At 52.2% G+C, this 15,887-nt stretch overlaps 1 protein-coding gene across 1 annotated transcript; it reads left to right on the forward strand.

Moving 5' to 3' along the window:
* The first annotated feature begins 1,593 nt into the window (after positions 1-1,593).
* On the forward strand, positions 1,594-13,181 carry TBATA (thymus, brain and testes associated). Its single transcript, XM_016221679.2, has 9 exons — positions 1,594-1,640; positions 3,155-3,387; positions 5,324-5,479; positions 6,310-6,389; positions 7,754-7,927; positions 9,788-9,869; positions 10,674-10,818; positions 12,388-12,440; positions 13,087-13,181. Exons 1-9 carry the CDS (start codon positions 1,594-1,596, stop codon positions 13,179-13,181), a joined length of 1,065 nt encoding a protein of 354 aa, XP_016077165.2.
* Positions 13,182-15,887: the final 2,706 nt, after the last annotated feature.

The raw sequence follows: 15,887 nt of genomic DNA on the forward strand, positions 1-15,887 counted from the left end.
TGAGTCCTGGGATCTTTCTATGGGGGAGGAAATGGACTAGGGTTCAGGGGAGAGCCCAGAGAGGCAAGATGGGGAAAGTTCTGTCCCAGGATTGATGCGAGTGTTCAGAATCCATGTGCCTGGCTGGCTGGGGGCCCAGGAGAGAGGAAAGTGGGGAAGAGACAGGCCTGACCTCTCTCCAGCTGCTGCGGGGTGCGACCCATTAGTGTCTTACAAAATTAGTTTAATGGTTCACGTCTACCATTTACAAAATGCGAACATATAGAATGAAAATACCCGTGCGAATCATATGTAGCAGGGAAAGTGCTGCTCCAGGATATTCTTGTGTCGGTTTCACATACAGCATGTGCCCATGTATGTGAATTGGGTCATGATGTAACCATGAGTTGCTTACTGTGGTCACAGTCAAGAGCATTTGAAAGTCTCTGTTCTAAAGGCTACCTTTTCCTGTTGGGAGGTGCATTGGGGGCCTCCAAACGTCCTGTTCTCAAGCCTGCAGCCTCTAAGTGCTCTAGAGAGCAGCCCCCTCACCCGGGATGTCCAAAGCTTCCTTCAAAGGAAGCTCTGCCAACTGGTTTTCTTTTTAGAGAAAAGATTAGGAGTCTTTGAGTCGGGTTGCTTTGCAACCTCAAAGTCTCTCCCCTCCCCTGATCTCAGGCAATATTGCATTCTCCACCCTAACCTGATGAAAGGCTAGCCTTGGGGAGGTCCCTGGGCTCCCTTGCAGGGTCTGTAATTCTGGGGGTTAATTCTCAGAATGCACTGACTGCCTTTTCCAACCCCACTCCTGACACCTGAACCCCCCAGCATTTTGGCTAAAGGTATATGTGTATACATTCAGGTCCATAGATTTAGATTAATCACCATTCTTGGCTTGGACACCTATCATTTTTCAGCCATGTCATTTAATTAGCTTATTTAATAATATAACGGACAGCAGTAAATGCACGTCCCAAACCAAGAACTAGAATATCACCACTAATACATCTTATGTGCTCCTCTCCCAGCCCTCCCCCGCCCTGCTCTCAGAAATAGCCACTAGCTGAATTTTGTGTTTAACATTTCCTGCTTTTCTTTTGTTTCATCACAAATTTATGATAATTTTACTTGCTTTTGAACTTTACTTTGGATAAGGATCTCAGGCTGTATGGTCTTCTGCCACTTGCTTTCCTTGTCTTAGTGTAGTATATGTAAAATTCATCTATGTAGCTGCATGTAGTTGTGGTTCATCCATTTTAATTGCAATATAATGTTCAGTTGTCTGAATGTGCCACAGCTTATTTATCCACTCTTCTGCCATTGGACACTTGGATTGTCCCCAGGTTTTTAATAATCTAAATCATCTTAGTTTGACTATTTTTGCAAATAGCCCCAGTTGTGCATCTACCAGTGTCGCTCTTGGGTGTATACTTGGGAGAGGAATTGCTGGGTGATAAGGTATGCAAATGTTCAGTTTTGCAAGATATTGCCAATCGTTTTCTCCCAAAATGTCTGTTCCAGCCTATATTCCCACTACCAGTCTATGAGAGGTCCTAATACCCATCTTCAACACTAGTATTAAGTGCACTGATCTTTATTGCTAGAAACTGTACAATGGCTGCAGAGGTGAAGACCCAATTGTCTGAACAACCACTGATGAGGTGAGACCCCAAATGCCTACCCTGTTGACCAAGGTGATGGGACAAAGGTGGCCTCAGGGGAACTCTACAGACTGAGGGTCCAAGAGAGGAAGTCCTTCCTCACCTTCCACTGCCATCAGCTAGGTCCCCAATGGGTTCTCGGGCCTGAGATACCACAGGTCACAGGAGGGACCCCTCTCCGGATGGGGGGAGGGTATGGTGGCAGGAGCCAGGAGCACTGAGCGCAGAAATTCCAGGGATTTCTAGGGGGTGACTTTCTCTGTTAGTTGGGGTTAGGAGAGGCCAGCTAACTGTGACTTTCAGAGAAATTATTCTTTATTTCTTTAAGTCCCAGATCTCTTAGAGGCGAACAGAGGACGGAACAGGATACTCAGGGGCCTGGTCAGCAAAATCCTGAGAGGGTCCAGAGGCAGAACACCTTTCTTAGCATATCAAGAGTCCATCTATACCACAGAGGGACTCCCTCCAGCCAGGGGCACCAGGAGAAGGGAAAGCAGACAGCAAGCAGGCAGGTGGTCCCACCAGACACCAGGCAGAGAGCAGCCCACCTTTGGATCCTTGCTGGACCGACTCCGACCTCTCCCTCCAGGAGCAGGGGCACAGCACCCTCAGGAGAGGGAAGGGGGGCGCAGGGGGGAGAATAGAGAACCTGAAACGGCTTTTTTCCAGTGACGCGAAGCAAGAGCTTGAAGCTTCCCTGCAGCGTCGCAGCTCTGAGAGCTGCCACATCAGCTCGGCATCTCCAGGGAGGGGCCCCCCAGAGAAAAGGACTTGCTGGTATAGTCTGGTTTTGGGGCCAGCTTTGGCCCCCAGTGCTGAGTCTAAGCCAAAACTGCCGCTGATGGCATGGGGGAAGGTGACAGTCTACAGCTGGCTTCTCCTGGGCGGCCAACAGTTTGGCTTGGGGAGAGACCCTTGATGGGATCAGCCCTCTGGCTCTGGAGGTGTATATAATGTGCCTTTGCTCCAATCCAGGTATTTGGATGAGTAGGTGGGTCTACAGCTTCTCTTTCTGGCTTTAGAGATGTTTCTGAGAGAAAACTGGGGTCCTGGGGAATTCCATCTGAGTTTTCTCAAATGGATCCTAGCTCCCTGCTAAGGCACCTTAAGAAGCCAGAAGCCTCCCTGAGACTGGATTGTCTCAATTGGGAGGAGAAGACCCTGAGGGAAGCCCAGCTTTGAAGCCAGGGGGATGGTAGACAAATCCTGGAAACCACTTTTCAGAGTACCTCAGGAATGGACTCGTGAAAAGCCCTGAGCACTAAGCGCTGGGCGCTGAGCCCTGAGCCCTGGGCCCTGAGCCCTGAGCCCTGAGCCCTGAGCCCTGAGCCCTGAGCCCTGAGCGCTGAGCCATGGGCCCTGAGCCCTGAGCCCTGAGCGCTGAGCCATGGGCCCTGAGCCCTGAGCCCTGAGCCCTGAGCCCTGAGGCCTGAGGCCTGAGGCCTGAGCCCTGAGCTCAGACAGGCACTGCTGCGAGGAGTCTTCATTAGCTTCTCCTTCACCCTCTTCTTCAGTCCAAAGGCTGAGCCGAAGGCTGAGAAGTCAGAGCACAGGCCAGGAAGCCACGAGGTCAACAGGCCACAGAAAGAACTGATTGTCCCAGGGATCGTGGATTTCAAGGTGATCCGAGATGAACTGAGGGCCCCCGAGCCCCCAACCCCTGGCACCTACCGCTTCGGCCGCCTTAGCCACCACTCCTTCTTCTCCCGGCATCACCCCCATCCCCAGCAAGTGACTCACATCCAAGGTAGGGCTGGGATGTGGCTGGGGTATGCCAGGGCCTGGCCGGGGGTGGAGGGAGGGTAGTCTTAAAACCTGGAAAGGGAGGACCCAGACCCTATTTCTAGGCTGAGGCCCAGAGAGGATGGAGACTTGGCCAGGGCCACAGAACTGCTTGGCCACTTGTAAGCACTTGGCCAACCCAAGACTTGCCTTGGGGGCAGGCTCCAACGTCAGACTAAATGTCCCTGCAGAATTTCCATTGCCGATTAGCCGACCCTACAAATCAGAGAAAGGCAGGAATGTTCTGCCGCCGAGCTGCACTCTGGTCATTAACGCAGGCCATTGCATCCATCAAGCAGCTATGAAGTATGAACTGGGTATGAGTCAGGCAACTTTTTAGATCCTGGGACCCTGACAATGAAGTCTCTGTCCTCATGGAGCTGACTCTCTGGCAGGGAAGGCTAGGATATAGATAAGGTGTCAGAGCATGGTAAGTGCCAAGGCTATAGAGGCGAGACCTGATCAGGAGCACGACTTTAGAGCAAAGAACTAAAAGAAGAGAGGACATGAATCAATCATGTGGCTATCAGGGTGAGGGAGGAGGGGAATGTTCCAGGCAGAGGGGACAATAAGCACAAAGGCCCAACAGCAAGGAGGCCAATGTGGCTGGAGCAGAGTAAGGAGGGAAGACAGAGATGCAGTCGAGAGGCAATGGGGGCCCAGACCATATGGGCCTTGGAGGCCACTGCAGTCATCACTAAGCCATCTCACTGAGTCAGATGAGAACCACTGGAAAGCTGAGAGCCAAGAAGTGTCAGGAGTGAATTATTGGCCTCTGTCTGGATGGTAGCTTGGACCAGGGAGATAGTAGTGGAAGAGTTAGTGGTCCCACTCTAGAGATATACAGAAGGTAAAGCCAACAGAATTTGCTGATTGATTAGAAACAGAGTGTGAGAAGAAGAGAGAGGTCAAGGCTGACTCCTAGGTTTTTGGTTTGAGTAACTGGAAAACTGGAGTTGCATTGGCCGGGACACAAAGGCTCAGAAGGGGTCCTTGGAGGATAGGAGAGGAGGGGGAGTTTGGTCTGGGTGGGACCTGAGAGATGCTAAATGTGAGACTCTTTTAGACATCCAGCTGGAGGCACAGAGGAGGCAGTTGGGTATGGAGGTCAGGGGAGAGATGCAAACAGGAGGGCGATTCAAGTGCGGATGGCGTTTGAAGTGACGTGCCTGGATGGGATCATCCAGGAGACCGTGTAGACGTAAGAGAGGAGAACCTGGGGGTTGAGCCCCAGGGACCCCAAGGCTAAGAGATTGAGAGGAGGCGTAGGCTGCACAGGAAATGAGTAGTAGCTGGTGAGCTAGGACGAACCAGAAGAGTAAGGGGTCCAAAAGGAAAGTGTTAGGACAGCAATTCTGTCCTAACCAGTCTGGTCCTCAAAGCCTGTCAGTAGTAATATAATATCACACAGCCCTTGGGCCGAAGTGTCCTTATGTGTAAACTGCCTGCCACCATCTCCGGGCTGCCCTGTACTCAGCCCTGCACAGGCTGACAGATGGCAAGATGATTCATCCAGAGAGTTTAGCTAAATCCACTCCCTGTGGTTTGAGCCCAGGTCCCTCTCTCCGCGGCTATGGCTCACTGCCTCCACGCTCAGGTGTCCCTCTTTAGGCTGCTCACCTCTGAATGCTCACACCTGCAGTCATTGCTCTGTCAGAAAGCCAACAGGACCTCAGGACTAGGGGCGTGGGAAGCCTGTGTGACCCTGAGCACATCCCTGTGCTGTTTATCCTCAGCGCCCCTGGGAGTAAGGTCTGGGTGGCTGCAGAGGCCCTCTGGGCTTTGATGATCTATGGGCTATAGCTACCCGAAGAAGGGGGCCTGTGCTCTCCCTTCCCAGCCTCCTAGAGCTCTGGGGGTCCACCCAGTCCCCCATTCCCACAGCCTCTACCCCTTCACAGATCTCACCGGGAAATCCATCTGTGTCGTCAGGGACAAGTTCTCTCTGACTCCCTTGCCTCAAACTGAACTACTGTCCCACTGTCTGATGGGGATGCCCATCACCTCTGCCCCTGTTGGAGACCCGAAGTCCAATCGGAACCCTCAGCTTCCTTCTGGTGGGTACTTGGGCCACAGAGGCTTTACTTTGGGGTTACACCACTCTCCAAGGCCGGGTGCCTGTGAAGGAAGTGGGATCCCCTCAGATACCCCATTTTCCCCCTCATTTCCTACGGCATCTGCAGCTGCATTGCTCCCCACCCCTGAGGTCCTCAGAAATGCGCTCCTGCTTGGATTTGGGGTGATTGAGGAGTAACTACAAGCAGAGGACAAGCAGACTTGGGCAAGTCATATGACTTACAGCTATAGACTGGAATGACACTGGAGATATTTAGTACCTGTATTCAGGCACCAGCCATCAGAACAGTCAGCCATAGACAGCACTGTTGCCGCCCTCTGGAGGCCTCTGCTCTGCCAGGCTTTGCCCTTTCTGTTGGGGGGTGGGGAGGCCGAGAAGCAGCTGAGTCAACCTGCAGAGCAGAGGTTCGGAAGGCTTGGTCCATGCTCTGTACCACCCTCTCCAGGAATAGTCTAATATTTTAGTACCTGGCTGAATCTCAATATGGCTTCAGTTTCCTAAAAGAGGCAAAGCTAAATTAAACCACTCACATCTTGGCACAAAGAAACAAATGCTCTCCAGTGTCTCCCAGTAAAGCCACAGGCTAGGACATCAGTAGCCTCCTCCACACCCACCCTCCCACCCACCAACGGTGTGATTCCTAATCCTTCCCCCAAGGGCACTGCCTCCCCTTCCCTTTAAGATGCAGGTGAAAGGCTGGGAGGAGAGGCAGCTCTTCCACCTACAGCTCCCCCAACACCTGGTGCCACAGGGAGGGCAAGGAAGAGGGCCCCAGACATCAGTTGCCAGGATCTTGTCCTCTCCTTCCAGAGGCCTGGAAGAAGGAGTTGAAGGACCTGGCTGCCCAGGTGGTCGCCTTTACCAGGGAGAATGAGCTGAAGAACAAAGAGGTGGGTGCAGAACAGAGGAGCTGTCTGGGAAGAGATGAAATGGATCCATCCCTTTGGTAGGAAATCCCTCCCAAGTCCGGTCAACCTGACCAGCAGAAGAGCGAGCGTTCCTTGCGGCGCTGCTGTTGGTACTGGGGAGGAGGGGCCGACAAATACAAACCGAAGGGAGAGGGCCACAGTGAGGGCTCGAGGAGCGAGAGCCTGCCCCGGTGGAGAGGTCCAAGAAGGGTTCCTGGTTCAGAAGTGGACAAGGGAGGCATCCTAGTGGAGGCGTGCAGCACAAAAGCCCAGAAGCGGGAAAACGCAGGACATCTTCAGAGAGCAGGAAGCTGAAGTGCAGGACATAGTGAGCAGCAGTGCGGGAGAAGGCGGGAAGGGGCTGACCTAGAATGTGGACAAGGCCAGCTTGTTGTCAGTTCTGAACTTAGTGTAGTGTCTAATTTCATAAGGAGTGGAGAGTCCCTGGAGGTTTCCAAACAGGACTGGGGGAACCTCGTGGGTGCTATTTGCTGATTAGTAAAGACAAGTAGGAGGCAGCTTGAAGGTAGTTGGAATTGGTCCTAGGACAGGCTTGGCCCTTCGTGGGTGAGTCTCACCCTGCACTTGTGTTGGGCAGTGGAATTCTCATCCTTCTGTAGCTAACTCACTGTGGCTCTCAGAGCAACTCGGCTAAACGGCCTGGGTCTCAGCTTTGTCTTTAAAATGGGAAAAAGGATACTATCAGTCTTAACTGGAGTTGCAGGGTCTAGAGGCCCAAGCCTTGTGCCCACAGACCTGGCTTAAGAGGGTTTCCCAGGGCTAAGAAAGGTTGCCAAGCTGTGGGAGACAGGCTTGGGGCAGCTGAGCTAGGAATTAAGGTAGGTGGGGAAGCGGGGGCGGGGCTTGGCAAAGAATACTGTTTTCAAATTTCTGCTGGGCTGGGGGGAAGGGTAGCAGAGAGGACAAGCCCGGGACCACGGTGGGTGGGGAGGGGTGGGGGCAGTAGGTGGGTGGCCAGCATTCAATGAAGTTCCAGGAGGAAGAGCTTTGGCTATGATGGAAGAGCCACCTGCTGGGGAAAGGGGTCTAGGACAGGGTGGGGCTGGCCTGGTCTACATCCTGGGTCCCTGCAGTGCTGTGATGCTGAGGGCACCCTGGAGATGTGACCCAGCCTCCTCCTATTCTTTTTTCTTCCCCTCTGTCTTCTCTATCCTATCTATCATTTATCTATCTATCATCTATCTATCTATCTATCTATCTATCTATCTATCTATCTATCTATCATCATCTATCTGCCATCTATTATCCATTCTCTCTCTCTCTCTCTCTCCCCCCCCCCCCGCCACCCCCAATACCCCCCGAGTCTCTGGCCACTTTCCTTCCAGGAGGAGGCACCTCAGCGGGAACAGGGTGCAAAGTACTCGGCAGAGACTGGGAGGCTCATCCCTGCTTCTTCCAGAGCCCTCAGCCGCGGCCACTCCCGCCAAGGCCGAGGGAACTGCCCTTCAGGCAGAAATGCAGGAGTCCAGACCTGTGTCCTGCAGGATCAGGAGCTGCTGGTGAGACCCTGGGAAGGCTGGGGCTGTGGCCCTACAGAGGCCCTAGTCTAAGGGAGGACAGGATGGGATCATTCCCAGGCCTACAGTGATCCCAACTGGGACTCTTCCAAACTGCTGGGAAGTGTGCCCTCTCTCAGCCATATTTGCACCTAAGATTGTAAGACCTGGGAGTCAAGAGCCTGCATTCTAATCCCCTGCTGCTTCCAGGTTTCAGTGTAAGCCTTTCCCTCTTTAAGTTCTTTCCCCTCCTGGGGGCCTTGGTTCCATGATCCAGCCAAACTGGGAGCATAGACATGTCATCGTAAAGTCTGTTCCAGCTTTGGCACTTGGCAGGTTAATGAAGGGAGCTTCAGTGGTGGAATGAGAAGCACTGAGATGAAGGTCCTGCCTAGTATGGCCTCAAACCACACCCCGGTGTGTGGTACCCTGCAGCCGGCAAGGCCGGTCCCAGCCTAGTCTCCCCATACTCTGAGAGGTGTCTTGTCTGCCACGACAAAGTGCAAAGCCCGCCTCCTCAGCATTCAAGTTTTCCATCAAGGCCTGAGACGAGTCCATGATTGGTTCCGGTGGGTTAAGGCATTGAAAGTCCCTGTTGAAATGCACACATGTTCCCCAGAAAAGGCCAGACAGTGAGCCAGCATCTCGACCCCATTCCTGTGACCAGTGCTTTCAAACAGTCCAGAGAAGTGAACAGAGCAGACAGGGCCTGGGATCCCCATTCCAGATGGGGAGACTGAGGCCTTGCCAGGTGACATTCTGTGGCCCAGGTCCCAGAGAAGGAGCGGCATAGTTGGGACTGGAACACAGTACTTTCTCCACCATAGGGCAGCCTCACCTTGCCTGGAAGTAGGTTCTCAGGTTCCTTGGGGAGGGTGCGAAGGGCAGGTAAGTTGGATGTGGGGAATTGAGAAGGAGCTGGGGTAGAGTGGGGGTGGGGTCACCATCTGGGGTGGGTACCTGGGGGCAAGGGTGGACACCCTAGCAGGCATAGGCCTGGGGAGAGGCAATCCCAGGTTCCCCTCTGACCACCACTGGTTCAAGTGGGCTCTCCTGAAAGAGAGAACTCCACTTTCCTAGGGCGCCAGGTGCTCCACTTACCATCTGGGGCTCAAACTCCAGGCAAGCATAGCTACAGCCACCATCAACACCCGGGCCTAGCGTGCTCCCATAGCCCATTGAAGACAGAGCTGGATCTTTTCCAAATGATCCTTGACTGGAGAACGCAGGGGGGAAAGGGCCGTGAAGCAGCAGAGGTGGCAAAGGCTGAAGACACAGCTAAGAGCAGAGCGGGTGCGCTGCTGGGCGGGAAGAAGCCCCAAGCCAAGCAGTTTGCACAACCCGCCAGCCCCAGTCTTCAGGCTGCCCACTGGGATCGCCCCACCTCTTTGCTAACATCTCCAGTCTCTGAATTTGGGAACTTCAGGGAGGGGAGGCTCATGGGGTCCTTGAAATCCCCACACCAAGGACTCCATTCCAGACTCGGTGCGTCTCTGAGGAGCTGACTGTCCAGCTCTGACTTTGCCTTCCCAGGGAGGGACTCTGTGGTATGACCAGCCCAAGCAAGGCTGAGAGATGAGGGTCCACATATCTGACTCAGGGTTAGTGCTGCCTCAGTCTCTGCTGGATGTCCCCCTCTCTCATGGCCTCAGCTTCCAGAGGTTGAGAATCTTCCTGCAGGGCCTTTGGGAGAGCAAGCCCGCAGTAGCGAGCAAAGTCCCACGTAGAGGGGCTGCAAGGACAATTGCGGGGACTTCAGCCAACCATGTGGCTCTGGGATCCCACTTCTGGGGCAGGCGCCTGTGTTGGCAGCTGGAACATGCCGTCCAGCACATTAACCCAGGCCTGTCCTCCTGCCCACAGATCTTGGAGCTCCTTTGTCAGATTCTGCAAACAGATTCCTTGAGTGCTATCCAGTTCTGGCTAGTCTACGCTCCTCCCAAGGGTGAGGCACAGCCCCATACCCGGGTCTGAGTGGAGCATGCTGACGGCCTTGTCCTCTGGTTCTGAAGTACTCAGATGTCATGTCACTCGGCTCCCACCCCAGGACTTTCTCCCTGAGCCTCTTCTCCTTTTTAGAGCCTCAGACTAACTTTTTCTGGTTAGACATTCCTGGTCCCTTCTTCCATTCCCCAGCAGGATTTGCATGCTCCAATCCTCAGAAGGGACCCCTCCTCCATGCTGACCGCAAGCCTCAGCACCCGGGAGGGAAAAATCCAAAGACCAGACTTAGCAGACACAGCCCCTTACCCACCACTGTGGAAAGCTCACACACAGATGCAAATGCATGCACATAAGAACACATACGTATATGTACATGAACACATGAATGGACGTCTATGTACACACTGGGGCAGGGATAGAAGGTATGTCTAAGTGGGAAGGTGAGGAATGATGAAAGCTGGAGAACTGGTTGGAGAAGGCTTCCTGATGGGGAGAGTGAAAGGGGAGGGGGAGAGGGCAGGCCCCTATAGGTTTCCCAGAGTGGGCCAGGGGGGTGTCGTGGGCAGGTAGGCCAAGAACATGGGAGGTGTGGAAAGACTGAGCACACAGCACACACAGGGGCCAGGGAGAAGTAGGAGCTGCCCATGGGGTCCTATGGGCAGAATGTGAGATGACTGAAAAAGCTGCCCTGAGCCAGGGTTGAGCAGAAGAGCTGGGGGCCCTGCTTCCTGCATGTCCCCTCTAACTACAGGATGGGGGCTGGGATCATGCCCCTGAGGACTCTGCTCCCTGGCTGTGCTTACAGAAAAGGACTTGGCACTGAGGCTCCTGCAGACAGCAGTGGCTCAGCTCCTTCCCAAGGCTTTAGTCTCCATCCCAACAGAAAAACTCCTGAACCAGCTCCAAAAAGTTCAAGAATCACCTCAAGAGAGGCAAGAGCCATCCGGCAGGTGGGCTTCACACTCCCTCACTGGCCCCCTCTGTTCCCAGAACCGCTTCCTCAAGTTCAGCACCTGTCCTCCCAGGTGAGGCTAGTGGGGACCAGAGAATGGAGCCTGGCACTGGCCAGAGCCTGGGGTGACTGAGCCAGTCCTGGAGGAAGAGGTCAGCCCCTCCCATGGGCCCCTCCAGCTGAGGCCCACTCTGCCAGACCAGACTCCAGCTGCCGGCTGTGGGGATGCCTGGGGGGAGGTGACGAGTATCAGTTGTAGCAGGACAGGGATGGAGAAGCCGCAGCTAGCCTTCCAGAAGCTCTTGGTCTTTGGGAAGACATAGTAGAGAAGGATCACTAATACAGGCAGGCAGCAGTACCTTTATGTCGGTATTAAGCACCCTGGATGGCTGGAGAGAGACAATTAATTCCAACTTGGGGAAAGGGAAGGTGAAGGAAAGCCTCACAAAGCAGGTGAGTAGGGCCTGACAGTCAGCACTGGAGCCTGCAATATTGAATGCCCATTATATCTGCTTGACATCGCTGGGTGTTTTAAATATTTCTAGTCCATACAACCGCCCATGGAGGCTCTATCACCTCCATTTTATTGATGAGAAAACTGGCTCAGAAACAGTTGAATGACCCAAAGTCACCTGTCTGGTCGGCAGAAGAGTTGGCGTCAGACTTGGGCACGCCTGGCTTATATGCCCAACAGCGCTCAGATTCACGGGAGCTTGTTAAAAGTGAAAATTTCTAGAGTCTAACAGCAGGTGGCAGGGGGTACACAGGGGCTGTGTATTTTTAACATCACCCAAGTATTTCTGATAGAGCTTGGAGAGCACTGCTTGGTGACTAGGATCTGAACAGGTAAAGGAGAGGGTAGGGAGTGTCAGGTGTGGAGGTCAGTAATGGGCACATTTTAGGGGATGCTAAGTTTGGGGGTGGTTGGAGTGTGGTAGGCTTGGGGAGAAGGGGGCAGGTGCTTGTGCTCACTTAGATTTGTTAAAGGTGTGGGTGCTTGCTCTGGGCCTGCACTTGGTTTGCTTTGCCAGTTTGGGAGGCCAGAGGAGGCACAGGAGAAAGGCAGGCTTCACTGCAACCTTGGTCAAGACACCTCCCATCTGTGAGCCTCAGTTTTACCTCTTGAAGGCCCCTCTCCCAGAGCTGTAGAGAGGGAAAATTACATCAGGTGCATTAAAAGGCCTGCTGAAGTGGAATGCCGATACAAGATAATATAAGAGCATTATTCATGTTTGTAAACAATTCATTCGGGAAGCAGGTTCTCGTCTTCTCCACTCATAGGGGAAGGCTTCCTGTCTGCAAGGAAGCAAGAGGCCAAGAGAGGGCCTGGGGGAGGGCTGTATAGTAGCCTCCCTTACAGTTCTTGGGATGGGGGGCCTTGGTTCCCTGTGACTTCAGCAGGCAATGGAGTCACAGTTGTCAGGGTTCTGCTTGCTGGTTCTTAGGGAGGGTTGGCTCCTGCCTCTTCCTGGAGCATCTTCCTCACTTCCCCGCCCACCCTACCCCCCTGCTATGGTGAGGTCCAGCCTGACCTTCCCCGACCTTCTTTCCTTTGTGTTGGTTATAGCCTATCACCAAAGAAACTGAAGACACCACCTCTACCAAAAAGCGAAAAACCGGGTAAGATTCCATGCAGCGGGTCACTGCAGGCTCACTGAGACCCACCCTGGCTGGCTTCCTTGGGGGATTTAAGCTTCCTTGGAGATGGGTCTCTGCCCAAGGAAGCTGCTCATTTTATCCATTCATCCCATCCATCCATCCATCCATCCATCCATCCATCCATCCATCCATCCATCCAACAGAAACTTATTTAGCACCTATGTGCCAGGCTCTCGGGATCACTGGGACTCTTGGGGGCAAGAGGGGATGAGGGAGATGAGGGAGGAGGCTGCTGCGGTCACCCTGGTGCCTTAGACCAAAGCAGGGGGAGGGGAGCGGGGGTGGGAGGGGAGAGAAGACCGGTATCTGCCATATACTATATTCTCTCCCACTAACTAGACTGTAAAGGGTCCTGAGTGCTGGTGGAGTGCCTGCATAGAGTAGGCATTCATAGACATTTGTTACCTGGATGTAGTGGGGCTCGGAGAAGGCAGTCAGCTCCTCCAAGTCGCCAGCAGAGCCCAGAGCAGAAGCTGGGTTAGCTGGCGCTCATGCATCGCCCTCGGCTCTCCCACATCTGCCCCGGGCCTGTGGGCAGAGGGGCAGCTCCCAGGTGGGCCTGGCCCCTCCTCATCCTCTCCTGCCGGCCGTGTCTCCCCTCCCCCAGAGTACATCGGGAAAGCACAGGTTCTCCGGGTGCATTCAAGCCAGAGCTCAGAGGAGACAGCGTCAGAGCCAAAGGCAGAGTGGCGAGGAGCCTGAGCCGCCCTGCTCGGCCCGGCCTGAAGCCCGCCCGGAGTGAAAGCTTCCCCACCCAGCTGCTGCCACCTCACCAGCAATACGTACTTTCCTATCACATAGAGTCTATTAAAATGCCACCTTCCCTTTAGGAGGACAGTTCGCTCTGTCACGGGCAGTCGGTCTGTGCTTTGGATTGTTTATTCCTGGAGCAGGGGCGAGCTGCGTGGAACCACCCCCACCACCGTTCACCGCCCCTCGGAGAGCGCCCCAGTGCCACTGCCCATGTGGGGTTTACCTGGTTCTTTTATGTTCCAGGGAACTAAAGGGCAGATGGTGGCTAGGGTGGCCTGAGAAAAAAGCTCTGCCCCTCTTTGAACTAAGACACACAAGGCTCTGGGTAGGTTAGAGCAGAGGTCAGGAACCCACAGGCCTCCTTAAAATAATCATTGATACCAATTATTGAATTCCTACCGGGCACTGAGGCAGGAACTTCAGGAATAGCTCATGAATACTGTTAACTGACCCAAAAGAGTCAGGAAGCTTTGGCTAGATATAAATAACACAGACTTACTCAAGGGCCTTAGGTTTTGCAACTAAGGCAATACCCAGTGTGTTCTGAGGGAACACAACTGGGCAATACCCAGTGTGATCCAAAGGAGAAAGAAAAGCTGAGGGTTGTAGATAGTAAAGTGTACATCCAGCTTCTGCATTCTCAGGCCCTGAATTGGTCTAAGATGGTATCTGTCAGATGTCTGGTGGTCTAGACAACGGAGCATTTTCAGATGGTTTACTGAAGACTTGATGTAAGTCTGGGCATTAACGCACAATGCACAGACATACCTCCAGGTACTGACACAGGACTGGAAAATTCAAAACTTTTAAGCTCCCAGAGTCAGCTGAAACAAGAATAATTGTTTCCTTATGCTTCTGCCCACTTAAGTTTAGTAATTTAGCAGCTGGACTGTAATGACTCCATTTTATTTCTTCACTCTGTTCCTCAAACACTATGTGGTACTTATATTTGATTCTTCCAAAAGTATTAATATATTATAATTCCCATTTTATAGGTGAATAAACTGAGGCTCAGAATGGTGAAATAACTCATCTGAGGCCACATAGTAAGTGGCAGAGCCCAGATACAAACCCAACATGTCTGGTTCTAGAATAGCCACTGTACTCTACTGCCTTACAAACAACAACCCTCACCAAAAGTGGTGGTTAATTCCTGAAAAGCAGAAAGGTTATCCAAATGGTGGTTGGCAAGATCAAGGGGGAGAGGGACATCATAATATAAATGTGGTTCAGATGTACCCGGGGCTGCTTTGTCTTTTAAGATCTAGAGAAGATGACCTTGACCCTCTGGGAAATCCAATGTCATCCTTGAGATTTCTGCCAATTCCCTGAAAGGTGAGGGGAGAAAGGCACTGGGGATTTACAATGTCAAGGTCTCCCGTGGCTCTGAGCTCCTACTTCTACGGAGTTCAGTCCATGGATTGTGGCCCCATTCCACACTTGCAGTGCTGCTCCACCTCGCATCAATCCTGGTGGATTAAGTCCCTCAGGGTTTTCCCAAACACCCCATTCACACTAAGCTTTTGTGTGCAGTAGACTTCAATGGAGATCAGGGGCTGGATGGGGATTTGCTGTGAATCCAGCAAAGCTCCATTCATGGTCAATATTAAATAGCTTTGTTTTTAAAAGTCCTTGGCCACTCTTCCACTGGGGATATTTTCTTGGTGGCAGCCTCTTGCTATATCACTGGCTTTCCTTTGCCCTGCCCTGCCCTCTGACAGCAGTTTTCTCCTAGAAAGCCCACATTTATTATTTTTTCCCCCTATTTTTTATTTGCAGCAAAAAATATGTATCACATAAAACTTACCATTTTAACCATTTTTAAGTGCACAGTTTAGTGGTATTAAGTACATTCGCGTTGCTGTACAACCATCACTACCATCCATCTGCAGAATTCTTCATCTTGCAAAACTGAAACTCTCTTCCCATTAATCAATAACTCCCCGTTCTCCTCTCCCCTCCCCCAGCTCCTGGCAACCACCATTCTACTTTCTGTCTCTGTAAATCTGACTACTCCAGGTACCTCCTGTAAGTGGAATCATACAATCTTATTTGTCCTTTTGTGTCTGGCTTATTTCAGTTAACATAAGGTCCTCAAGGGTCATCCATATTGTAACATGTCAAACCTTCCTCCCACTTTTTTTTTTTTAATCAATGCAGCAGTTTAGCTTCCTCCAACCTCTCTTCCCAAACTTGCCATCTCCACCTTGGCCCATCCAACCTCATCAAGAGGGTGAGCTGAACAGGTCTGTTCATGGCGTAGGGTCCCTGCCCCTTGGCAGTTGTGGTTATGAGAATATACCCCTCCTCCACTACAAATGATTTTTAAGAATACACACAGCAAAAATATTCTGTAAGTTATGTACTTCCAAAATAAACCATACTTGTTTGCACAAAACCCCTGGCTCTTTGGGTAATCCTTCTACCTCACCTTTATTTTTTCAGGAAATATTGCTAAGAGATTAATATTTGCCATTGCAGCTTCTCATAGTTTTTTATTCCATGGAGTGTACCTCTCATCAAAGTTGCCTAGTCCATCCTTCAAATTTATTTATCTGTTTTGCATTCTCCATCTCGTTTGCTTTTGCAACTCTGTGCAAAATGCTTGTGTCACTGCCTGGCCTTCCCACCCATTGTCATTGCACTTAAAGAGCA

This window comes from Miniopterus natalensis, chromosome 14 (genome assembly GCF_054644295.1).
Source record: "Miniopterus natalensis isolate mMinNat1 chromosome 14, mMinNat1.hap1, whole genome shotgun sequence".
Taxonomy (NCBI): Eukaryota; Metazoa; Chordata; class Mammalia; order Chiroptera; family Miniopteridae; genus Miniopterus; species Miniopterus natalensis.

Coding starts and splice junctions, on each gene's coding strand:
- TBATA (XM_016221679.2), top strand. CDS start 1,594: ATGGCTGCAGAGGTGAAGACCCAATTGTCTGAACAACCACTGATGAG. Junction 5,480..6,309: donor GAACCCTCAGCTTCCTTCTG/GTGGGTACTTGG, acceptor CTCTCCTTCCAG/AGGCCTGGAAGAAGGAGTTG. Junction 9,870..10,673: donor AGTCTACGCTCCTCCCAAGG/GTGAGGCACAGC, acceptor CTGTGCTTACAG/AAAAGGACTTGGCACTGAGG.